The sequence below is a fragment of the Ovis aries genome, chromosome 19, assembly GCF_016772045.2.
Source record: "Ovis aries strain OAR_USU_Benz2616 breed Rambouillet chromosome 19, ARS-UI_Ramb_v3.0, whole genome shotgun sequence".
Lineage (NCBI taxonomy): Eukaryota > Metazoa > Chordata > Mammalia > Artiodactyla > Bovidae > Ovis > Ovis aries.
Genome location: NC_056072.1, coordinates 14,848,393 through 14,874,476, shown reverse-complemented (window position 1 = coordinate 14,874,476; position 26,084 = coordinate 14,848,393). Strand labels below are relative to the sequence as shown.

Genomic DNA, 26,084 nt, shown 5'->3' with positions numbered 1-26,084 from the left:
AGAGAGACTCTCTAAAGAGGGGAAATTAGCCCAAACTGGCAGACACTTCCTGTGCTGCCTTTCTATAAACTACATGTAGATTAATTTAATACATGAGAACCTGAATTTTTTTAGTCTTCTGTATTATTCTTTGAAATGACACAGAGTAAGAATGAAATAATAACATGCTATACGTTAAAAATAATAATGTGTATTATGAAAATTTTAATAGTTAAATCAGTTGTCACTATTGTTTTCTTATGGTACTGAATAAAGAATAGCAGAATAATCTTTTTAAAATCTATATCGTCTGATAGTTATCATTACCATTTACCAAGATTCTGGTTTCTACATACTAATCAGAAAGAGATCATTTCTTACACAAATAGGGCAGAGTCTGCCTCTTTCCGCACAATGCATATCACAGGAATTTTTAAAGTACAACTATACTTTATATTTGTTTCCTCATTAATCACTACTATTGTTACCCTCTTTTTACAAAGGAAGAAAGTGAAGCCCAAAGTCATGGTTAGTATATGGCCAAGCTGGGACTAGCACTGGTCTGCCTGACTCCAAATCCCATTCTCTAGAAATTAGTAAACAAACTTAACACTATTTTGATTCAAAGAATAGGCCATGGTCATTGTTGCAGTTAGCCTTTGTATTTCCAGAATCAAGGGACTTGATGACTTCTGCATTACCTATGAACATGGCTTTCATATCCAAATCTCACGTTCTCTTATTTTCTTAAATATTTATTTGGCTGCACTGGGCCGTAGATGCTGCATATGGGATTTAGTTCCCTGACCAGGTATTGAACCCAGGTCCCCTGCTTTGGGAGCACAGACTCTAAGCCACTGGACCACGAGAGAAGTCCCTCTTTTACTGTTTTAATTACCCTAAATCAACTTCTGATCTTCAGACTTAACTTTCAAGACCTTTGTATCCACTGTCGCTTCTTTTAACATTACCAAGGCCCTCCAGAGCTCAAAGACAGTCTGTATTATGAACATTCAGGGAGATATCGCCACAAACCTGACACAACACGTGCCAGCAAGGAGCTGAAAGCACTCCACATGACCAAGGTAAGGAGTTTTTATCCTACTCAGAATGAATGTTTCCTGAAGTGGAAGTGAAAGCCGCTCAGTTGACTCTTGGCGACCCCATGGACTATACAATCCATGGAATTCTCCAGGCCAGAATACTGGAATGGGTAGCCTTTCCCTTCTCCAGAGGATCTTCCCAACTCAAGGATAGAACCCAGGTCTCCCGCATTGTGGGCAGATTCTTTACCAGATGAGCCACAAGGGAATGTTTCCTACTTGTGTCTGAATTATGAGACAAAAGATTTTCAAGATCATGAGCCTATGACACTGAGCTTCTACCTGTGGGGTAGAGCCCCTGGCAGTCTGCCTCGTTTCACGGTTATAGCCAGAGATTCTAGTTTAGTTAGAAAACAGTCCTCATGGCAGTGTTTGATGCTTTGCGGCAATTCGCCAGGTAGTTACCGAGTGATCTACTAACAAATTAGGGGTTCTGTCCCAGGAAGTTCACCGTTACAAGGTACCTGTGACTTCTTTCCTCAGGCAAACCACGCCGGTCAGTATGGAGTCACCCATGCTTGTAATGAATGGCTGCCTCCGACTACAGTGTAAGCGTCAAGCTCAGAGGCCCATAGCGCCTGTTCGCGGCCGATAACTGCCAGGGCATGAGAGTGGATCCAGCGCCCTAAAGCCGCCGGCGGCCCCTCCTCACCCGCAGCCGAGTCTCAATGACCGGCCGCGGTTTAACTCTCTCAGCCTCAGCCCCGCCCCGCTGCGTTCGCTGATGCTCGCTGCCGCCACCTCCCAAGAGGAAAACAGCGAAGCTAATGTCAAGTTCCGCCCAGCCAAGGGCCCAGAACCCTCGAACGTCCTCCGCCGTACCTAAGAGGCCGACTTCTCACCTCTGATGCAACCCGTACGTAAGAGCCAGGGACGAGAAGTCACCGCCCGCGCACGTCGCCCCAGCCAATCCGGGGCTCTCTCTGGGCCGCCCCACCCATCGCGTACACGCACGCACGCACCCATCCTCCCGCCCCGACTCACGCGTGCCCGTTGCTGGCTTCTGATTGGCTGAGGCCGGACGTAGGCGGGACCGGGAGAAGCCGGCTGGACGGTCGGTGCTGGAGTGGGGTCAGAGGCCGGTAGGAACCTGAAACGTCCTGAAGTTGTAAGTGATGCAGGCGGGCTTTGGGTGTCGAGTGACTCCGGGCGGTGGAGTGGGGAGAAGTGAGGCCGCGTCGAGAGCACCTTGGGAGGGTTGGCGGCCGCGGGACTGGGAAAGGGAGCTGATGCCTGGGCAGAAAGGGGCGAAGTCTGGTTGGCGGGGCTCAGGCCTCATTTCGTGGTGCCGGGGAGGGCTGGTGAGAGCGTATGGAACCTATGAGGGGATGCAGAAAAGGCTTGTAGAGCGAATCGCGGCTGAGCTGGAAGGCTCGGGGATGCATCTGGGGAGGCACCGGGCTGGGGCCGACTTCGCGGAGCCCGTTGGCCCGAGCGTGTCCGGGACTTCTTTGAGAGTGGGTGGGTGAGGAGGGATTGGGAGGGCGTGCGGTCCGGCCATGGAGTCCTGACAAGGTCACGGGAAGGGAAAGGGGAGGAAGGTTGAAGGGTTGAGGGGAGGGCGTAAAACTACACGACCTTCCCGCCATCGGCTTCCTGTTCTCCCCGGGCCGGTATTCTCTTCCACCTTTGGCGACTCTCTTCCGCCTCAGGAAGGTAAGAAGGACCAGGGCCGGTATCAAGCGCCTCTGACAGAATTTACATTTCTCCCTCAAAAGTAAACCTGCCAAGTTAGAGATTACGGAACATAGCACAGGATTAGAATTGGGAGCAGTCGAAATGATTCGGCAGGTTTATTCGCCTATTTTACCAGGGCGGGAATCAATTATTCTCCTCTTCTGGGTAATCCCTATGGATGGAATCTATGCTTCCAAAAGTGCCTGGGATGAAAAGTTGTGATGTATAAGTGGTACCAGGCCCCAGCATGACAAACGTATTTGAGTTTTGTACACCAGAGGTTCTCTTGATTCCCTGTGCACCAGAATCTCTTGAACGGGTCTTCTTAAAATATAGATTCCTTGGGACCTGCCCTAGACCATCTGAATCAGAATCTCCTGGGGAGGGGACTTGACAGCCGTTTAAAACGGGCTGACAGTTGACGGGTTCAAAATGAAAATTGGAATCCATTGTTAGAAGCTCCTGTGACAAAAATGAGGAGCCGTGAAGACCCTTAAATATTTTTACATCACGTGATGCGGGGCGGCTCCTGTTCCCTTACGCCTCTGCTAGGTGCCCATGCACTTGGAAAGGTCTTCAGTAGTATCTTAGTTTACAGAATAATTCGTGTTTTCCAAATTGGCGTTGAGTATGTGGTTTTAGGTGCCTCCTTTTGTACATGTTCAACTTTCTGGCAGATCTGGGTCAGTTGCTGTGGGTGGATAAGAAAAAGATAAAGGAAATCCAGAAGTGATGCTAGGGGAAAAAATATTCAAATCACAGCTGAAATTGTTAGATGAATTAAGTCACTGGGGAAGAAGATTCCATTTAACTTTAAGCATGACACACATTTTTCACAATTCAAAGGAGGAGATGCAGGCATCTGTTAAGAAGTGGATTTTCTATTTTTTCAGATTAAATGTACACCAGCATAATAAGACAAATGATCTGGCAATATATTGTCAATCAAAAGAACCCACAACTGTTTATTAGGAGAGCTGGGTTCTAATCCTGACCTGCCAGAGATTCCTGTTGTTGAGCAGTTTATTTCACCCTTCATAAGCTTTCTTTTTCCATCTGTAAAATAAGGCTACTGGCATGGATTGATACTTGGGTTTTTATTCTCAAGTGACTTATACTTATTGACCCTGATACTTTAAACGTTAACCATTTTTTATTTAGGTGGCTGTAAATCATGAAACCTTGGGGAAACTTCTAGGTGATTAGGAAGAGAATTACTAAAATCTTATACTCAGGGAGTTTTATAGATATATGTCATGTTAGAAATAGAATTTGAACCATAGAATAACAAATTAACTTTGTGATGTGTTGGACTTTTAATATTCCGCGTTCTTTTGTGCTGCACACAAGGTGTTCTGTATCAGAGGCAAATTATCCTTAGTCACTTCAGACAAATAATGACTACATGGTTCCTTCATACCTTGATTCTTACCCCAGGGACTATTTTCTGAAAGCCCAATCAAATGGCCTATCCATACAAACTGCTGCAAGGAAGGAGAAGCAAACTTTCGCTACACTGATCTGTTAGACAATTAGTTATCTAAGTGGATTGTCGTATATAGTGGATTTTTTTCATGTGGTCGCAAGGATCCAAAACCTACTCAGGTTATCATGTGTTCTTTCATTGAGCAATGTAAGAATTAAAAGAGAAATTAGCACTTATGTAGATACAGCTTGATACTTTTCTTACTGATGAAACTCTACAAATGTATGTAATTGTTATTTTTCACTAAATTTCACTAATTTCATTAATTGCCTGAGAATAATTTTAATAGTTGAATAAATTTTGAAGTATTATTTTTCAACAAACAGTAAGTTTAATTAGAATGTGGGATTGGTGAGGAAGGTAGAAGGAGGAATTGTGATAAAATAGGAAAGATTTTGAAATGTTTGCCTTTGGGAGGTTTAGATTGGTTATGAAGGGAACTAATAAACATACTGGCCTAAAATAGTTTAATCTTACCATCTAGTCGATTTATGTAGTATCTTGGGGTTTCTTTGTTTGGGTTTTTTTGGCTGCACCATGCAGCATGTGGGATCTTAGTTCCCAGGCCAGGATCCAGGCCCCCTTCAGTGGAAGCCCAGAGTCTTAACTGCTGGACCACCAGGGAAGTCCTCATTTATGTGGTATGTTGAAAGCCAACCTCAAATATTTCTCTGAAACTTCCCAAACTTTATCTAAAAGATATCACACTCTAAATTCTCACTGTCTCTGTTATGCTCTTGGCAAAGTGTACACACTCTGGCATGTTTTTAAAAGAATCTAATTTATGAAACATTATTTCAGTGTTTACATTTTAATCTCTTCAAATATATAATGAGCATCCTGAACCTCGGGCTTTTTGAATCTTGTGTATAATAAAAGCTCAAACAAAGTAGGGGTTCATTAAGGTAGGTAATGGAGCATAAGAAAGAAGAGAAAGTCAAAGTGAGAGTCGCTCAGTCGTGTCCAGCTCTTTACAACCCCATGGACTATTGGAGCGTGTAGCCTTTCCCTTCTCCAGGAGATCTTCCCAAGCCAGGGATCGAACCCAGGTCTCCCGCATTGCAGGCAGATTCTTTACTGGCTGAGCCGCCAGGGAAGCCCTAGTTCTAATTGATTCTGTCTGTGTGATAACTACAGCTCATCTGGATTAAGGTCTTCTCTGCCAGGTGACAGAACTGTACTTTTGCCAATGAGGATGGTGGCTTGGAGGGACAATTTCACTTTTCAAACTGAACACTACTCCTCACGTCTAGAGTTGGATTTTCTTTGAGAACCTTGATTACTATTAAACCCCTTGAATAGCAAAGTGTTGAATGAGAGCCATTTATTACTGGAGGGAGTGTGATGCACATGAAAAATTCAAAAGCTAAGACTATACAGATAATGGGATGGGCCGTTAACTTTTTCATGTCATCTGTAAATGACATCTGACTGATGTCAATTACAACAGTTTCTTGTAATTAACATCAGTCAGAGATACTTGTGCACTTATATACTATGTCTGACTCCCTTTTTTAAATCTGTGGGTGAAGTTTATCATCTGTTCAGATCAGTCGGAAGGAAGTATGTACAGTGACTGACTAAGGTGAAATTGAGTTATTACTTCACTGTGATGAAATGCCTATTAGCTTCCTGTGTTAAAAAAAAAAAAGACCGGAAAGGGAGAATGGAGCCTTGGTCCCTTTGTTATGGAAATTAATCTTTTTTTCACCCTGCTATTCATATAATCAGGCTAGTATCTTGCCCTTTTTTTGTATTACTTAAAGGAATAATCTTATAAAAAAGTATGCTTTTAACTGCAGAACCTCATTGAAATTCTGTTTCAGGAAGATTCTTCAGTCACTATGTCAAGCGACACAGATATTTCTCTTTCTTCATATGATGAAGATCAGGGATCTAAACTTATCCGAAAAGCTAGAGAGGCACCATTTGTCCCCATTGGTAAGTTTGACTTTGATGATCTAATAAGCTTTAACACAGTAGAAGTGTGAGCAACTTGTTTCATTCATCAAGCATTTCCTGATGAAGCATTTATTTTTTAATATTTTTTCATATGTTGAAATGTGCTTAGATTGGTATAACTCTCGAAAAAATTCTTCTCCGAATTCAGACATCTTGTTTTATTGACTTATTTCAGTGAATGTGTTGCGACCCCAAGACGACCATCAGTTTCAGTGATTTGCTGCAAGGACTCACAAGACTCAAGAGTTGTTATAAACTCACAGTTGTGGTTTATTACAGTCTCTACTGCATTCCCTTAAGTGATTTCCTTCAGGGATAGAAGTAGGACAGAGAACAGTTCCCCTAGCACTCTTAAAGGAATTTATTTACTGGCTTCACAAGCCCATACTTTAAAGATGATCTTGATTTTCTAGATCTGCTACTGTTTGCTACCAATTTTGAATTTTTAATTCTGAATAGGGGTGGGGGTGGGGATTAAAACCTCAGTTTGTATGCTAGCTGGGTAATGGTCTCCTAAAGCATCCTTATAAAAAATAGAACATCACCTGATAATAAACTCATCCTGATTCCCTGCCCCAATGTATCTGACATAACTTGTGACTATTTCTTTTACAGGAATGGCAGGTTTTGCAGCGATTGTTGCATATGGATTATATAGACTGAAGAGCAGGGGAAATACTAAAATGTCTGTTCACCTGATCCACATGCGTGTGGCAGCCCAAGGCTTTGTTGTGGGAGCCATGACCCTTGGTAGGTTCCTACAGGACATTTTCAAATTTTTGGCTCCCCATGAATGGATTTCTTTGTAAATAAAACAAGGTAGATACTTTTAACTGACTTTGAAGCAGTTTGCAAATATAACTTACTCATTTTCACCTAAAAACTGAATGAATAAAAATAGTTCAAGTAGTGATATAGTTTTACTATCTATGATGAATAATCTTACTAAGGTTTTAAAAAGAGAAAAGATAGTAGTGCCCATTATAATGTCATTGAAGAGTCTATATATGCAAATAGGGTTTGTAGTAAGATCCATCATCTGGAAGAGACATGATGGCTGTTTTATTGAGTTTTTGAAGGTGGAAAAGATACTACATGCTTTTGTAGGCTTTATAATTCATTGACTTTATCTGCTTTATACAGCAAGATTGAGTCCTTTTAAAGTTGCCAGAGATTAAAGTTGCCAGATAAATATTGATATTTTAGCCATCTGAGCTAATCATACTAGTCTTGAAAATACTTCGGAAACTGTATAAAAAGAATTTTAGAAATTTGAATTGTTTAAGAAAGCAAGAATGTAAGCAGCCTAGGGTCTTTTTCTCCTTTTAAGTATTATATGCTAGTAAGAGTGCTACTTTTAGATGTTTTATGAACAGTTTTTAATTTTCTAATACTGAAGAAGATTTCTAAATGCTTAACTAGCATTCTTTTTCTTTAGGTATGGGCTATTCCCTGTATCAAGAATTCTGGGGAAAACCTAAACCTTAGAAGAGGAGATGCTGTCTTGGTCTTGTTGGTGGTGCTTGCTTTAGTTAGACATCTCATATTGAGGTTATATGTTTATGCTGAAAATAAATTGTTTGGGTCAGACAAGAACATGGTAATTTGAATACTGGCTTCCTTTCTTGCAGGCTTGATTTGCCTGGTGACCAAGTTACTGGTGACTAGTTCACTAGCTAGGTCACTCAGGGAAGTCAGAGCAGCACAAAAGAAACATGTCACTTTTAAATACACTTGATAGTGGTACCTGTCCACCTTCTTAACCTCTTCTGTTGAAATTAGTTCTAAAGAAGACAACATGCCAATCCTGAAAATGCTCCAGTTGCTACAGAATATCATATGCTTTTGATGTACTGTAGGAATCCTATTTACCCCAGTTAATTTAACCTTCTGACGGCCTTGTGGACTGAGTACTGTGTCAAGGGCTGGTTGGCTCTTGAGGAACCCTTTCAGAACAGTGCATGGAATACAACATTATAAACCTCCCTGCAAGTCTGTGTGTGTTTTTAAACCAAACCTAAAAAGCTGGTAACAGAGCCACTTTGGAGTAGTATTTATTTTAGAATCATAGTTATAAACATGAGAGTAACTTAACTTGTAGATCCCTTTTAGCTCTTTTGTAATTGCAGGATTATATTTTGCTGCTGTTATATTGGAATAATTTTAAATTATTTTGAAACATGTATTTTAAGTGCTAATGCAAAGGTAAATGAAAAACACTTTAAATGTGGGCAGTATGTTTATTTTCTCCAAAAGAATCATCAACTAAATGAAATGCCTACAATGGAAGTCATTGATGAGCAGCTGGTTTGGTCAGACATTATACGAACTTTGGTATAGCACAGAATGCTTTGTTGTACTTGTGAAATTCTCGTCTAACCTGAATTTACATTCCATGGTGATAACATGGTAAATGTAGTGTTATTAAAATAAATGAACACATCAAATGTCTTGTATTTATTTCAATTTGGGAAAAACCATCGTTCTTTGAAATAGCACAAGTAGTTCCAAGAAAAGAGGGAATAAGGGCTAAAAATTTATTGAGTATGTACTGTGTGCCACATACTTTTCATGTATAAAGTCATTTAAGTTTCCTAACAACCCTAAGAACTGTGATCCTTGTTTTGTGGAGAAAGACACTGAGATACAAACAGTTTTAAGTAATTAACCCAAGGTCACATGGGTAGAGAAAGCTGTAGGTTTGGGACTGAAACCTGGGCAGTCATGCGGTAGAAGCCAACAGATGTTAGAGACTTGAAATGTTGCTCTTTGTGAAATTAATGCTGGATTGGCAGCAATTATCATAAATTAGTACTATTGGACAATAGGGTACAACATGGTCTTGACTTACCACTCCACACTGACTATATAACCTGGCCCAAACCAGGATTTGCTCTTTTTTCTCCTAGTTAGAAACGAGAGATTGGACTAGGTAATTACTACAGTCCTATCTAGCTTATAGATCATGATATGGGTCTATGGGAAATGTGCTTTAAAAATAAAAGCTATGGAGAAGGAAATGGCAACCCATTCCGGTATTCTTGCCTGGCAAATCCCAGGGACAGAGGAGCCTGGCGTGCTACAGTCCATGGGAGGTGGGAGGTGTCAGAAAGAGTCAGACACGACTCAGCAACTAAACAACAACAAAATTGCGAGAACTGAGATGTGGAGAACTTGTCACTTTCATATAGTTCATGGGCTTTATTTTTTGGTTTGGGGGAATATTTGATTTCACTATATAGAACCATTTTTTTGTTGGGAGTATTTAATATTTATAGATCATTGCAAATAGCAAAGATCACTTAAAAGCTGTTTACTGTGTGTTTGTTGTTTTGTACACAGATTTGAAAATTAAGGAAAAAAATAAATGCTATTACTAGGAACTCTCTCAGCCTCCAGTAGACACAAAAGTTGCTCGTAGGCAGTCCTAACAATAATTTCATTAAGGATAAGCCTTCTACAGAAAAATTTGAAAACAAGTTTCAGAAACTTTCTAATGGATGAACACATTATTGATTTTGTTAAATGAATACTAATTTGAGAGAAATTGATCTAGGCAAATGCCAGAGGACAGAAGAACAGGAGCAAAATGTTGAGACTAGTGAGTGTTGAGTAATCAGGAGAAAAGGAGTAAAGAAACAGAGTGATAAATTAGGACAGATGAACCTTCCCTGAAGAAGAGAATGATAAATTAGCGTGGATGAATAGGCTGATATTCAGATTATGAAAGTTATTAAAAGTGGCTCAAGGGGATGTGATCCTACTGTTTATTGAGCCAGACGTGGGTTCATGGTTTTGCCACTATGGTTTCCTCATCTGTAAAGTGGGGACAATGTCAGTGGCCTAGGTTGCTGGGAAGATTAAATGCAGTAGTGAATGTGGCAGGGCTTAGCACAGTGCCTGATACACTGGTAATCCCTGAGTGGTTGCTGTTACCTCTGTGAAGTGTTAAGCTTGGGAATGTGGCAGCACACGAGGTACACGGGCCCTCCTCTCACAACTCAGTCTAGCAACAAAGGCTGACTTTAATCACGGACTTCAGAAAGCTGATGAATGCTAGGTATAGGATGCAGAAGTCAGAGAAGTTACCCCAAGGAAGCCATGCTCTAACCTAAGATGATTTTTCTCTGGGAGAGTCCTTGGCTTACTGTTGCCTGTTTTGGAGCACTGCTATATGACTGCTTCCATGCCTCTCTCTTCTACTACTATGAAGGCGTGATGATCTTTTTTCATCCAAAGCAGCTGGCATTAGTGCCTGGCTCATACAGATGTTCAATAAATGTCTGTTGAATTAATTAGAATAAGGAGGTCATATTTTGACGTTCAGGATTGTTTCCAGAAAGTCACCAACCTATTTCTAGTTAACAGGCAACAGTGCCATCTGGTGGTGAAAGTTTGAATTTGCACGCATAAATTCCCCAAAGTACGTTCTGCTTCTATATCCTGGAGTTGGAACTCTGGAGTAGAGGACAGGTCATTGAGACCATTTCTTTTGCCTCACAGATAAGGAAACACTGCTCAGAGTTTCAAGAACTTGAAATTTAGGCTCTATCCCCAGGTAAATCTACACCCCATGGAAACAAGCCGGAACAAAGCTGAAGGAACATAAGGTATTTTAAAGTTCTCGTGTCAAACAGTGGAACTGCCAACTATTATTTACATACTTAATCCTGTTTGAAAGCTCTTCAATTCAAACGGGAAACTGGAAGGAGACCAAACATGCACCAGCCATGCCTGGATTGCCACTTTCTTAGTGAATGATTTACTTGCTATAAGTTCATAGAAGAGCCAGTAATACTCATGCATCCTGGCTTTATTCTTAGATTAAAAAAAAAGAGGGCCTACTTTCCGTCCAGCCACTGAAATGAGGCAACATCATTTGTTTTTTAGCAAAACAAAAGGAAATTTTCTCCTAAATTCAGTAGTGATAGATAGTTCCAGAGTGGAGGCTAGCATCTGGCTGGTCCCCTCTGTAGTATCCTGAGTTGCTTACAACATTCGTGTTAGGTCTTTTTCCCGTCCTCAGTGTCACTCTGAAGTGTCTCAGAGAGACTGAAAGTTTACAAGGTAGAAATGCCATCATCATACCTTTCAGCTGGAGCCCTCTTACTCAGCTTGTCTACAGCTATACTTCCTGTCTTCCCCACTGGTGCTACTTCCGAGATCACTCGTTCTTGTTAGTCATCTCCATCTCCCACCATCACACCCTGGGCTCAAACTCTTAGAAGTGCCTTTCCTTCCTCCCATTCATTTATCACTATTAAGCCAGTCACCAAGCCCTGCCGTTTTTCATAAGCCGAGTCCTTCATTGCTCAGATTTGTTCTTGTTTGCCACCACTGAACTGAGGCCCGTCACCTCCTGTCCTGCCCCCTGGCTCCAGCAAAGCCACTGACACCAAAGCCCTGTGCCCACCACTCTCCCTGACACAGGCTCGGGCTCTAGTCCTTTCCTGAATGTTCCCCTTCCCCACTCCCAGTCAATTCAGTGCACGCCTTAAAGACCCAACCCCATCCTACTTTTGGTAAACTACACTGAACTCTTCCAGGCCACAGTGAACTTTTACCTTTTTATAAACCTTGCTATATTTGAATTTAAGATACAATGCATGGTCCACTGTGGTAACACTTTTGCAACTAAAGAAAACCAGCATACAGCAACAAAGACCCAGCGCAGCCAAAAATAAATGAATAAATAGAATGTATTTATACTCTCCACTTTGCTGTTGTTCAGTCACAAAGTCATGTCTGACTCTTTTGCGACCCCATGGATTGCAGCCTGCCAGGCTCCCGTCCATGGGATTTCCCAGGCAAGAACACTGCAGTGGGTTGCCATTTCCCAAGTCTCCAGCATTGGCAGGCAGATTCCTTACCACCGAACCACCAGGGAAGCCCATTCTCTCTACTAGTCCCTCACAAAAACTGACGAAGGTATTATCCTGACTTTTCAATGTGGAAAGCTGTAATTTACTCAAGTCCATACAACTGAAAAATGACAGAGCTAGGACCCAAATCCAGAACTTGAGACCTCGGTCCTGTGGGAAGACTGCATGACGGAACAGAAGGCATAGTATACATAGAGCAGTGCCGATCCCCAAAATACCTGCTCTTCCCTTCCCTTCATTTTCCCCTCTCACTGCACACACACATACACAGTTCCCATCAGGTCCCAAATCCAAGACTTTTTTCCAATATATCTGCTTTATCCTCAGGTTTTTTTCATGTATAAAAATCCTCGGCCACTATTTGGTCTTTATGAGAAGCAGAGTGATACAACTAGCGATGATCACATTAAGTGAAGTGAGTCAGAAAGACAAATACCATATGACATGACTTAAATGTGGAACCTAAAATATGACACAAATGAACATACCTATGAAACAGAGTCACAGACTGGGCTGCCTGATGGTTGCCAAGGGAAAAGGGGCCAGGGAAGGGATGGAGTGGAAGGTTGGGGTTAGCAGAGGTAAACTTTCATATAGAGAATGGATAAAAACCTACTGTATAACACAGAGAACTATATTCAATATCCTATGATAAAACAAAAGAATACAAAAATGTAATATGTGTAAGTAAATCACTTTGCTGCACAGCAGTAATTAACAGAATTTTTAAAATCAACTATACTTGAGTTTAAAAAAAAAAAAGTTGAGGAGATTCTCACATATACATGGTCTTACTGTGGAGGCAGTAAATTAAAACCTAGTAGGTAGACAAGGTACTGGGGACCTTATCAACATGGAAGAAACCAATTACCTCTGAGAAAAGGTGACTTTCATCCAAATGTTTTGAAAGACCATGATGAGAGCCAAGAGTGAAACTGAGAAATTTGGGGAGAAAATATAAAGTATATTACCAAAAAAAAAAAAAAAAGGTATATTACCAATACATTATGCTTGGAGGAGAGCCATCAGAGTGGTCCCCTGGAACTAAGGACTGATGAATCTTGGCAGAACATTGAGTTTTCTAATGAAGTCAACATATGATGAATGAGATCACCATATATACAAACACATCTTAAGACAAAATTGCTCCACAGATAAAATAGGACTTGACTATAGCCAGAATGGTGTTAAAACAAGGAGTGTACAGAAGGGCAGCCAGGTTGGGTAGGGGGAGTCTGAGAGGCTGGTGGCCAACAAAAGAAGCCCAAATCCATGATGAGATGAAGAAAACTGGCGATGTGTATCCAGCACCTTCCAGCGAGAAAGGAACTTGAACCTGGAGACAATGGACAATTTTTATCTGTAGCATGCTTCTGATTGTGAAATAGAATATTTAATAAAGCTTCCCATGTAGCTCAGTCAGTAAAGCATCTGCCTGCAATGTGGGAGACCTGGGTTCAATTCCTGGGTCAGGAAGTTCCCCTGGAGAAGGAAATGGCAACCCTCTCCAGTATTCTTGTCTGCAGAACCCGTGGACAGAGGAGCCTGGCAGGCTACAGTTCACAGGATCGCATGAGTCGGACATGACTTAGTGCTCTTTCTTACCCTAAGTTAAAAATATTTCAATGCAGTTTGCTTCTGTTTGCTCTCAATTGCCCACAATATCTTTCTGATGACTGATCATGAGTGGTCATGAGTGTCTGATCCTGGGAAAGAAGGAGCTCTGGATATGGGTCACAATCCCCTAGTGTGAACTAGTGTCTTAGTGTTCTTGTTTGTTTACAGGTTAATCACTTAATATCATGGATGACATAAGTCTGGTCCCAAATGACACTCCTGGTTTAACAACCAAGTTAGATTTTGGGCCTGCAAAGCCGAGGTCCATTAAGAAGAGAACTCTGAAATGGCAAGAGACAAATGGAACCTTGGTTTTAAGCTGCAGCAAAGCTACTTTCATTTTGAGGCTAAACAGCTAAGGCTATAATAATGCATGACAGCTGAAGAGCATTTCAGTTTACAGATCACTTTCAAGACCTATTTGATTATCATGAAAACAAACATGCTATTTTAAGAAGAAAGTTGAGGTTTGTGACTTGACTAATGTCCAAGAATCAAAACCTAGGTATTCTTACTTCTGAAAGACTGTGTTCAACTTTGCTTCTCATAGTAAGGGTAGGATCACTAACTGGTTATGTCATATATATTTATTTGTGGGAGAGAGAATATTATTTCAGTGAAGGGAAATCTATCTTATCACCTTAGAAAAGATAAAGGTTCCAGCTTAAAGTTGGAGCTATGCTGAACTGTGGGAAGGACCTAATTTAGGGATTAGAAAAAAGATCAGCTAGATCCACACAAACATGCTCAACTGATTAAAAAATAACTATACTGTAAAATATACATGAAAGAAAAGTGAAAGTGAAAGTCGCTCAGTCGTGTCTGACTCTTTGCAACCCCACGGACTATACAGTCCATGGAATTCTCCAGGGCGGAATACTGGAGTGGGTAGCTGTTCTCTTCTCCAGGGGATCTTCCCAACCCAGGGATTGAACCCAGGTCTCCTGCATTGAAGGCGGATTCTTTACCAGCTGTGCCACAAGGGAAGCCCAAAATATACATAACAATTAACTATTTTAAGCATTTTTAAGTGTACAGTTCAGTGATACTGCTGCTGCTGCTGCTACTACTGCTAAGTCACTTCAGTCGTGCCTGACTCTGTCCGACCACATAGACGGCAGCCCACCAGCCTCCCCAGTCCCTGGGATTCTCAAGGCAAGAACACTGGATTGGGTTGCCATTTTCTTCTCCAATGGATGAAAGTGAAAAGTGAAAGTGAAGTCGCTCAGTCGTGTCCGACTCTGTGCGACCCCATGAACTGCAGCCTACCAGGCTCCTCCGTCCATGGGAATTTCCAGGCAAGAGTACTAGAGTGGAGTGCCATTGCTTTCTCCGTCAGTGATACTAAGTATACTTAAAATACTATGCAACCATTACCATCACTGGTCTCCATAACCTTTTCATCATTCCAAACAGAAACTTGATACTCTTTAATAATAAAACTCCCCATTTCTCTCTTCCCCTGCCCCCTACAATCTCTATTCTACTACCTGTCTCTACTCTAGGTACCTAATATAAGTGGAATCATACAGTAGTTGTCCTTTTATGTCTGGCTTATTTCACTTCGCATGTTTTTCAAGGTTCATCCATGTTGGAGAATGTGTCAGTACTTCATTCATTTCTATGGGTGAATAATACTCCATTTAGTGGATGTTACCACACTTTGCTTATCCATTCATCTGGAGATTGCTATTTGGATTGTTTACATTGTTTGGGCATTGTGAATAATGCTGCTGTGGACACTGGTGTACAAGTATCCATCTGCTTTCATATTTGGGGCATATACTCAGAAGTGAGTTATAATGGATCATAATCTATGTTTAAATTTTTGAGGAACTTCCAAATTTTCTACAATGGCTGCACCATTTTGCTCTCCCACCAGCAATGCAAAAGGGTTTCAATTTTCCCACCTCTTGAAATTCAATACATTATTTTCCATTAAAAAAAAAGTAATAGCCATTCGAATGTGTATGGAGTGGTATACCACTGTGGCTTTGATTTGCATTTTCTTAATGGATAGTAATGCTGAACATCTTTAAATGTGCTTATTAGCCATCTGTATATCTTCTTGAAAGGAATGTCTCTTCAAGTCCTTTGCCTATTTTTAAAGTGGGTGGCTTTTTGTTGTTGAATCTACACAACTGATTTTTGACAAAGGCTCAAAAGCAATTCAGCTGAGGAAGGATACTTTTCAACAAATAGTGCTGAAGCAACTGGACATCCATAGGTTAAAAAAAAAAATCTCAACCTAAACCTCACATCTTACATAAAAATTATGTCAAAATAAATCATGAACATAAGACTAATGCTTTTAGAAAATCATAAGGGGAAATCTTTAGGACACAGAGATATGGAAGCATTGCAAGAAGGGGGACCCCTTCCAGGGCCTAAAACTGGGCTCTTGTCTAACACTTGGAAATGAATTATCTGAGGAGAAACATGTGCTGACAAAGCAAGAGATTTTATTGGGAAAGGGCGCCTGGGTGGAGAGCAGGAGGGTAAGGGAACCCAGGAGAACTGCTCTGCCGCGTGGCCTGCAGTCTCAGGTTTTATGGTGATGGGATTAGTTTCCAGGTGGTCTTTGGCCAATCATTCTAATTCAGAGACTTTCCTGGTGGTGCACACATCACTCAGCCAAGGTGGATGCTAGCAAGAGGGATTCTGGAAAGTGGACAGACACGAGATGTCTCCTTTCGACCTTTCCCGAACTCTTCCAGTTGGTGGTGGCTTATTAGTTCCTTATTTCTTACCAGGATCTCCTGTCATAAAACAACTCATGTGAATGGTTACTAAAGGGCCTGGCCAGGGTGGGCGGCTTCAGTCAGTGTGCTTTCCCTAACACAAGGAGTTCTTACACTCCACACTGAAAGAAAGAAAATGGTAAATTGGAATGAGTCAAAATTTTTGTTCCGTGAAAACTCATGTAAAGAGGAAAAGTTAGCTACAGAATGGGAGAAAATATTTGCAAACTACAGTCCAACAAACGATTAGTATCTAGAACATAGAAAGAATTCTCACAAATCAACAGCTAGAAATTTGGCAAAAGACATGAAAAGACACTGCACCAAAGATACACAGATGGCAAATGAGTACCTGAAACAAATGTTCAATATCATTATTCATTATCCACAGCAGACCACAGTGAGATGTCACTACACACCTATTAGTATGTCTAAAATGAAAAATAGTGACAAATCACGTACTGGCAAAGACGTGGATAAAGTGGATCACTCATACACTGCTGGGAGAAAGGTGAAATGGCAGACGCACTCTACAGAAAAGATTGACGGTTCCATATAAAACTAAACATGTTATTATCATACAACTGGCCCCTTGGCATCTAGCCTGGAAAAATGAAAGTGTTAGGTTACCACAAAAGTCTATATATGAATGTTTGTATCAGCTTTATTTGCAATTCTCCTCATGTGTCTGTTAGTTGCTCAGACCTGTCCAACTCTGCGACCGTATGGACTGTAGCCCACGAGGATCTTTTCTCCATGGAATTCTCCAGGCAAGAATACTGGAGTAGGTAGCCATTCCCTTCTCGAAGGGATCTTTCTGACCCAGGGATTGAACCTAAGTCTCCTGCATTGCAGGCAAATTCTTTATGGTCTGAGCCACCAGGGAAGCCCCTTTATTTGTAACTGCCCCCTACTAGAAAGAGCCCAGATGTCCTCTGAGGGGCAAATGGTTTAAACAAGATGTTGTACATGCATATCATAGAAAACTACTCGGCAATGAAAAGGAACAAACGGATACATACAACAACCTGGATGAATCTCCAGAAATCTATTCTGAATAAAAGAAGTCAGTCCCCAAAGGTTACATACTATATTATTCCATTTATATAACATTTCTGAAATGACAAAATTTTAGAACTAGAGAACAGATTAGTGGTCATTCCCTTTGGGAGTGAGGAGGGAGGAAAGTGGATGTGGTAATAAAAGCCCCAAAAGAGGAATCCTTGTGGTGATTTAAGTGTTCAATATTTGAAGATGGTAGTGGATATGCAAGCCTCAGCATCATAAAACGGCACAGAAGTAAACATACACACACACACAAATGAATACAAGTACAATGATCAACATCGATATTCCGGCTGTGGTGCTGCACTAGAGCTCTGCAATACGCGGTCAGGTGCCCCGCCGTCATACATGTCTGTGGAGTGAATGCCTTATGAGGAAAAAAAACCAACCATGAAATATGTGAAGACTTTCTGAAGACCTGAATCTAGTAGTGACTTAAATTGGGAAGTATCTGAAAGAAGGAAACAAACAAACACACAAATGTTTTCCACTGTGGAAATAAACCATGTGCTCTATATTTTAAATCCTCTAAAGTGCAAAAATAAAAACATACCACTGCAATTCCAGCACTCGAATACAACCATTTTTAACTTTAATATTTCTTTGCATTCCTCCCCAGTCATGTTCCGTTCCTAGTTTTTGTTTTGTTTTGGCCACGCCATGCGGGCTCTTATTCCCAGACTCGGGATCGAACTCGCGTCCCTTGAAGTGGAAGGGCAGAGCCCTAACCCCAGGACTGCTAGAAAAGTCCCTGTGTTCCTACTTTTAAAAACATAACTACATTTATTCAGTAGTTACTATTCCGTGCCCTGCCTTTTACACTCGCTGGCACAAAATATCCTTTTCCCGACACTGTTCTATATTTTCCAAAGACATTCTTAAAGGCTACGTTAAATTTCATGGTGGGATCGTTCACTTTAATTTCTTCCAGCAAGACTGCGGGATGCGCATCTCTGCGTAGAACGTTTGGCCCACAAAACTTTTAAACTACGTGCTAGAAGCGGACCACCAGCTCAACTTTAAAGTCTCAAGACGCAAGACGCCCCCTTCCATTACCCCACCGTGCTGGCTGATTTACCTACTAAATCCGGGTAGTCTGCACCTCCGTCCCTTTCCGAACTCCCGGGGCCCTCTTGGCCGCCGTAGACGCATGATGACGTCATGCGGCGTCGTGGCTGGTTTCCCTGGTGACGGTTGTCAGGACAGCGCAGGAAAGCGTCTGAAGAGGTGAAGGAGCTTCTGCAGCTAGAGATGGGGAGCAGCGGAGCAAACACTGTAAGTGCAGGGAAAACTACAGAATGGTTCTGGCTGGAGTCAAGACAGCAAGTAGCCGCCAGGAGGCCTGGCCGGAGCCAGGGGTGTATACCTATGTAAAGATTTATTGAGCTGTACACTCACAACTTAAACACTTTACTCATGTAAATTATAATTCAATTAAAAATTATACCTCAATTAAAAGCAGTAATTAGGGACTTCCCTCGTGGTCCAGTGGTTAGGACTCCACGCTCGCAATGCAGGGGGCTCGGGTTCGATCCCTAATCAGGGAACTAGATCCCATATGCCACAACTAAAGATCCTGTATGCTGCAACTAAGACCTGGCACAGTCAAATAAATAAATATATATATATTTTAAAAAAAGCAGTAATGATATCTGAGCCCCATTCCTAGGAGTTGATATTTAATTGGTCCAGGGATGTGCCACAGCACTGTTATATTTTAGGAGCTCCAGTCTGTGGGGTCGTTGAGAGTCAGACACGACTGAGCGACTTCACTTTCACTTTTCCCTTTCATGCATCGGAGAAGGAAATGGCAACCCACTCCAGTGTTCTTGCCTGGAGAATCCCAGGGACAGGGGAGCCTAGTGGGCTGCCGTCTATGGGGTCACACAGAATTGGACACAACTGAAGCGACTTAGCAGCAGCAGCAGCAGGAGATTCTAATGTTCAGCTAGAGTCGACAGCCACTGCTTATAGGGATAGGAAGGAGTCAACTGTTGAGTCTGAGTAATGGGGAAGAGTATCCTGATGGCACAGTCAGGGATGGAAGGGTGTGTCGGGGGTGGGGTGGGGCGGTGACGCTCAGTACAGTTCAGCTGTGGCTTTCAGGGGATCTGAAGTGAGGGTGGGTCTTCCAAGCTTCCACATGAACACCTGCAAAGCTAAGCAGGAAACTCCAGCCTTGGGGGGTTGTAGACAGGGCTTATTATGAGTCAAGCACTCTTGAGAAAGAAGCACTTCGTAGAGTTTGCTTCAGCTCAGGCTTCTTTTCCTACTCCGAGGGCAAGATGGCAGAGGATGAAGGCTCACAGGACACCTTGAGGCTCCAGTTTAGAGCCATGCAAGAGATGCAGCGCAAAAGGTTACAGAAGCAGATGGAGAAACGGAAGGAAAAAGAACTGAGCCTCCAAAGCAGAGGCGATGACCAAAAAGAGCCCCTGGAGATCTCTGATGGCCTCAGCGTCCTCCAAGCTGGGGAGCAGAACTCAAAAACCAGCTTTGAGCGGAGGTAAATGCAAGCTTGGACTCCCCCAGAGGCATTGCAGGGAGGTAGGGAAGATGGGGAGAATGACTGCAGACAGTTAGACAGACTGGTTGGCCAGATGTGTGCTTATCAACTGAGACTCAAGAGGTTTTGACATAGAGATTGTTATTGAAGACTCTTGCATCTGACAGAGGGTCTGTGGGCCTATAGACATAATTTGGCATGAAATTTATTCAAAAACCATGTGAAGTCAAATGGAAAATTTTGAAATTCATCAAGGTGTGGTTTATTCACTTGGATTTTGTCTTTCATGAAAGAAAAAATTGGTTTTTGAGGAGCCAGTTGTAGTTTATTCACTTGGATTTTGTCTCTCATGAAAGAAAAAATTGGTTTTTGAGGAGCCAGTTGTATGGCTCTGATGACTCACAGATGATCATTGTTCCAAACCTCATCTGAGACTGTTCTGCCCCAAATTCCCTTTCCTGACACATAAGGACATATAAACCTACCTTTCATAAAGAAGCACTTGATGGATTCCTTGCTTTTATATAATTGTTGAAAAGGTTGAAGAGTCCAGAATCTTCTCATTTTGCTCTAAATTTGACGGTTTCATACAGATGCAGTGATTTATATAGCCTATTAGAAGCAGAAGTCTCGACTGATACAAAAGTTTGCTAGCCATTTTGCTAAAAAAAAAAAAATCAGAGCAGTTGATGAGCTATCTCTTTGCTTCTGGTTTCACCCAGAATCTATTCTCCATCTACAAATTCTACTTTACATGGTTTCTCAGTTTTCACAACGTTCTACTGAAAAAATGCTAATTAGAAAAAATTAAGATGTCAAGAATTTAAAAAATTCATAGGGCTCCTAAATATTAGATCTAAGTTAACCCCAGATCGATTTCCAACTGATCTTTCCTCAAGTCGGAGAAAGTGAAATTTGTGGATACTTGAGCTGTTGGTATCCAACAATAATATTAATAATATCCATTATCTAATAATTAGTTGAGCTTCCCATGTGGCTCAGTGGTAAAGAATCTGCCTGCAATGCAAGAGATCCAGGTTTGATTCCTGGGGCGAGAAGACCCTCTGGAGAAGGAAATGGCAACCCAGTCCAGTATCTTGCCTGGGAAATCCTGTGGACAGAGGAGCCTGGTGGGCTACAGTCCATGGGGTCACAAGAAAGTTGGACATATTTAGCAACTAAACAAAACAACAATAATTACTGTCACCTTTGAGCTTCCCAGTTGGCGCTATTGGTAAAGAATCAGCTTGCAATGTAGGAGACGTAAGAGATGCAGGTTCAATCCCTGGGTTGGGAAGATCCTGGGAGCAGACACACATGCTTAATTTCTATAACTTATTTACTTCCTGAGCAGCTGCCTCTGTGGAGCTGGTTTCGTGCCTAACGATAGAGACAATCACAGATGCATCAATCACGTTTCTCCTGTTTTAAAGTTCTGAAAAAAGTTGCAAGACAACGTAAAACAGGCAATACCAGTCGCCTATTCTGATTTCCTACTGGAGGAGCCTGGTGGGCAACAGTCCATGGGGTCGCAAAGAGTCGGACACAACTGAGCAACTTTCTGTTTTTTCTTTATTTAACCTGAGACCCAGAGCCCTAGCCTCAAGGCTAAGACAATCCTCTTTGGTCTTCTAATTGCTGTTCAGTCACTCAGTCATGTCCGACTCTTCATGACCCAATGGACTGCAATACGCCAGGTTTCCCTGTCCTTCACCATCTCCCAGATGCTCCATCTTGCTCACACTCATGTTCATTTAGTCAGTGATGCCATCCAACCATCTTGTCCTTTGTGGTCCTCTTCTCCTCCTGCCTTCAATCTTTCCCAGCATTAGGGTCTTTTCTAATGAGTCAGTTCTTCACATCAGGTGGCCAAAGTATTGGAGCTTCAGCTTTAGCCTCAGTCCTTCCAGTGAATATTCAGGGTTGGTTTCCTTTAGGATTGACTGGTTTGATCTCCTTGCAGTCCAAGGGACTTGATTTCAATACCACAGTTCAAAAGCATCAATTCTTCGGCGCTCAGCTTTCTTTACAGTCCAACTCTCACATCCATACATGACTACTAGAAAAACCATTGATTTGACTACACAGATCTTTGTTGGGAAAGTAATGTCTCTGCTTTTAATATGCTGTCAAGTTTTGTCATAGCTTTTCTTTTAGGGAACAAGCGTCTTTTAATTTCATGGCTGCAGTCACTATCCACAGTGATTTTGGAGCCCCCCCCCCAAATAAAGCCTCTCAGTGTTTCCATAGTTTCCCCATCTATTTGCCATGAAGTGATGGGACCAGATGCCATGATCTTTGTTTTTTTAATGTTGAGTTTTAAGCCAGCTGTTTCACTCTCCTCTTTCGCCATCATCAAGAGGTTCTTTAGTTCCTCTTTGCTTTCTGCCATAAGGTTGGTGACATCTGCGTATCTGAGGTTATAGATATTTCTTCCGGCAATCTTGATTCCAGGTTGGGCTTCATCTAGTCCAGCATTTAGCATGATGTACTCTGCATAGAAGTTAAATAAGCAGGGTGAATATAAGCGGAGAAGTTAAATAAGAAGTTAAATAAGCCTTGACCTACTCCTTTCCCAATTTTGAACCAGTCCATTGTTCCATATCTGGTTCTAACTATTGCTTCTTGACCTGCATACAGGTTTCTCAGGAGGCAGGTAAGGTGGTCTGGTATTCCAACCTCTTTAAGAATTTTTCCACAGTTTGTTGTAATCCACACAGTCAAAGGCTTTAGCATAATCAATGAAGCAGAAGTAGATGTTTTTCTGGAATTCTAATACTTTTTCTATGATCCAATATGCAAGTAAAACTAGAGGGCCTTCCCTGGTGGTCCATTGGTTGAGACTTTGCCTTCCAGTGCAGGAGCTGCAGATTCCTGTTGGAAAGCTAAGATCACACATGCCTTGAAGCCAAAAAACTAAAACAAAAGAGAGAAGCAGGGCTTCCCTTGTGGTCCAGTGGGTTAAGAATCAGCTTTCAATGCAGGGGACACTGATTCAATCCCTGGTCCAGGAAGATCTCACATAGTGTGGGGCAACTAAGCCCATGCACCACCACTAGAAGAAAGCCTGCACACAGCAACCAAGACCCAGTGCAGCCAAAACTTTTAAAATAAATAATTTTAAATTATAAAAACACAGAAGCAATATTGTAACAAATTCAATAAAGACTTTAAAAAATGGTCTGCATCAAAAAATCTTTAAAAAATTAAGACTATAAATTTCCTTGTAAGTATCACTTTAGCTGCTGTTCACAAATTTTCAGATATATTGCTTCTACAGTCAATCTATTCTAAATGCTTCATAATACACATTATGATTTCTTCTTAACCCATAAATAATTTAGCAGTGTGTGTGTATGCATATGTTTGGTTCCAAGCATATGACTACTTTGGAGTTCTTTTCTGAATTTTTGCTCTTTTTTAGTACTGATTTCTAATTTTAGATAATTAATATTAAAGAAAATGGTCTGCATGACGCTCATTATTTGGAGTTTGCTAAGAATGCCTTTGAAGCCTACAATACATTTTTATGCATGTTCCATAGATGCTGGAACAGAGTATGAATTCTCTGGGCAGGGTTTTACGTAGCTCTGTGGAACCCCGAGTAAACCATAGCATTCAAAGCTTGTTGCTCCTTTCACTTATGTGCATGTGTCCTTGATCATTGTTTTGAGAACAGTATGCTAAAAATCTGCTCATTGAGATTCCCCTCAATTCCTCATTCCTGTTTTATACAGACCAGTTCTAGTCACCACCCAGTACCCAGCCAGGGACAACAAAACTGGGCCACGGAGGCCTGAGCCCCCTGTGATTCTGCCTTTCCCTTGCAGGGTGCTTGAAGATGAGATCGAACAGCTTCGGGATCAACTCAGGGAAACAGTGGATGAGAACGGGCGATTATATAAGTTGCTGAAGGAGAGGGACTTTGAAATCAAACATCTCAAAAAGAAAATAGAAGAAGACAGATTTGCCTTTACAGGTAACTGCACCGCTGTTATGACAGTTCCTACCCTGAAGTCCAGGTCGGCTGGCCCAGCCGCCATGAAGCCTACAGGGCAGACAAACAGCAAGTTCCAGAGGGCAGGTATGAAGAGAGAGTGCAAGGGTCAGCTGTAATCAAGCTTGTCCAGACAAGTCCCAGAAATGAGGGATGGGGAGAGGAATGGAGCAGGCAGGGTGGGCCAGCATGCCAAGAACCGGGAGCAGCAGAAGCAGAGGACAGGCATTCCAGGCAGTGTGGGTGAGCCCGCTGGGACTCATGACAGTTCCCCATGGCATCTGCTGCACGTTTGGTGGGCTGATGGCATCCATCCTATCTCGATACTCTGGCTCCAACATGGATGTGAAAAAAGCCCCAGTAAAAGTAGGCATTTACTCTATACCTCTTGCTGTTACTGGGCCAGAAGGGTAGACAAGACAGGGAATTTGGCTGTTCCCAGGGGACTTCCTAGAATCCAGCAGCATCTAGAATGGACCTTGTCTCTTCAGGTCTGGCTGGGACCTTGGCTCTACTGCTTGAGACCTTGACCCCATGGGCCTGTTAGGGACCTTGGGTATGTTAGCCCTGGGGTATGGACTGGACATTGACCACTGACTCTGTGGATCTAAGCTAGACCTTATTCTTACACATCTGGTGGAGACCTTGGCCCTGGATGTCCTCTGCTCCATGCATTGAGCAATTTCCAGGTGGCTGACTAAGAAAGTACAAAGTCGGTGCCACCAATCACAGAGGGCAATACGCCTCCCCTGGCATCTGCCAGAGGGTCCCCCTCTGCCTTTGCTAGTAAATGCCCTTAAGAGTAGGTGTACATCGAGGACTAGTGCTGAATTAAAAAGCAAGGAGAATTTGGTATCTTAAAAACTCATGCCTCCCTCCATTCTTTGGCCTTTTCCGTCTAAAATAAAGCTATACCGAAGAGAAGGTAACACCTAACCTGGCTTGGGTTTCAGATGCAAAGGGGCAGCTTTTGCAAGGCTGTCTTTCAAGGCTGAGAGGCTCCAGAGGGAGAGGAGATGCCTTCATGTTTTGAAGAGGAAAGTTTGACAGGCTCAGTTCATGTTTTTAAACCAGGCTGCTGACAGCTGATAAACTGGTTTTCCTTTGGCTGGATTTTTCGTGTTTGCTTTAGTTTTTCCATTTCTTTGTACAATTCTTTGATGATTGCACTAGTGCTTACAACACACATAACTTTCATGGCCTACTTAGAAATATTGTTTTACCACTCAAGTGGGATGAAGAAACTTTACCACCATATGGATCCCTTTACCCACCCCCCTTACAGTATAACTCTTAAGTATTGTATCTGTATATGTTGAAAATCTCATCAGGGAATGCTATCATATTTGCTTTCAACCATTATACGTGAACCATGAACTTCCAGATGTTGGATTTAGAAAAAGCAGAGGAACCAGAGATCAAATTGCCAACATCCGTTGGGTCATCAAAAAAGCAAGAGAGTTCCAGAAAAACATCTACTTCTGCTTTATTGACTATGCCAAAGCCTTTGACTGTGTGGATCACAACAAACTGTGGAAAATTCTTAAAGAGATGGGAATACAGACCACCTGACCTGCCTCTTGAGAAATCTGTAGGAAGGTCAGGAAGTAACAGTTAGAACTGGACATGGAACAACAGACTGGTTCCAAATAGGGAAAAGAGTGTGTCAAGGCTGTATATTGTCACCCTGCTTATTTAACTTCTATGCAGAGTACATCATAAAAAACACTGGGCTGGATGAAGCACAAGCTGGAATCAAGACTGCCAGAAGACATATCAATAACCTCAGATATGCGGATGACACCACCCTTATGGCAGAAAGCGAAGAAGAACTAAAGAGCCTCTTGATGAAAGTGAAAGAGGAGAGTGAAAAAAGTTGGCTTAAAACTCAACATTCAGAAAACTAAGATCATGGCATCTAGTCCCATCACTTCATGGCAAATAGATGGGGAAACAGTAGAAATAGTGAAAGACTTTTTCACTGCAGATGGTGACTGCAGCCATGAAATTAAAAGACACTTGCTCCTTGGAAGAAAAGCTATGACCAACCTAGACAGCATATTAAAAAA

At 41.9% G+C, this 26,084-nt stretch overlaps 2 protein-coding genes across 43 annotated transcripts in view; one reads left to right on the top strand and one right to left on the bottom strand.

Moving 5' to 3' along the window:
• Positions 1 to 26,084, bottom strand: part of ACKR2 (atypical chemokine receptor 2) — a 110,848-nt gene that overhangs the window by 52,912 nt on the left and 31,852 nt on the right. For 6 of the 41 annotated variants that reach the window (XR_009597356.1, XR_006057009.2, XR_009597371.1 and 3 more), the window contains 3 exons: positions 21,226 to 21,398; positions 20,504 to 20,680; positions 16,149 to 18,757 (listed from right to left, as the gene is read on the bottom strand). The gene's annotated coding sequence lies outside the window, so the exon portion shown is untranslated. Of the gene's footprint in view, positions 1 to 1,546; positions 1,996 to 2,066; positions 13,426 to 16,148; positions 18,758 to 20,503; positions 20,681 to 21,225; positions 22,512 to 26,084 lie in introns of those variants that run through there. The other 35 variants (XR_009597361.1, XR_009597367.1, XR_009597386.1 and 32 more) reach the window with 14 other exon arrangements.
• The window catches only part of CCDC13 (coiled-coil domain containing 13), a 34,294-nt gene continuing 26,951 nt past the window's right edge, over positions 18,742 to 26,084 (top strand). The window contains exons 1-3 of one of the 2 annotated variants that reach the window (XM_027958063.3): positions 18,742 to 18,787; positions 19,798 to 20,018; positions 23,849 to 23,997. In XM_027958063.3, the coding sequence (XP_027813864.1) occupies positions 18,764 to 18,787; positions 19,798 to 20,018; positions 23,849 to 23,997 (394 nt within the window). In that variant the 5' untranslated portion in view covers positions 18,742 to 18,763. Of the gene's footprint in view, positions 18,788 to 19,791; positions 20,019 to 23,848; positions 23,998 to 26,084 lie in introns of both variants that reach the window. The other variant, XM_015102272.4, reaches the window with a different exon arrangement.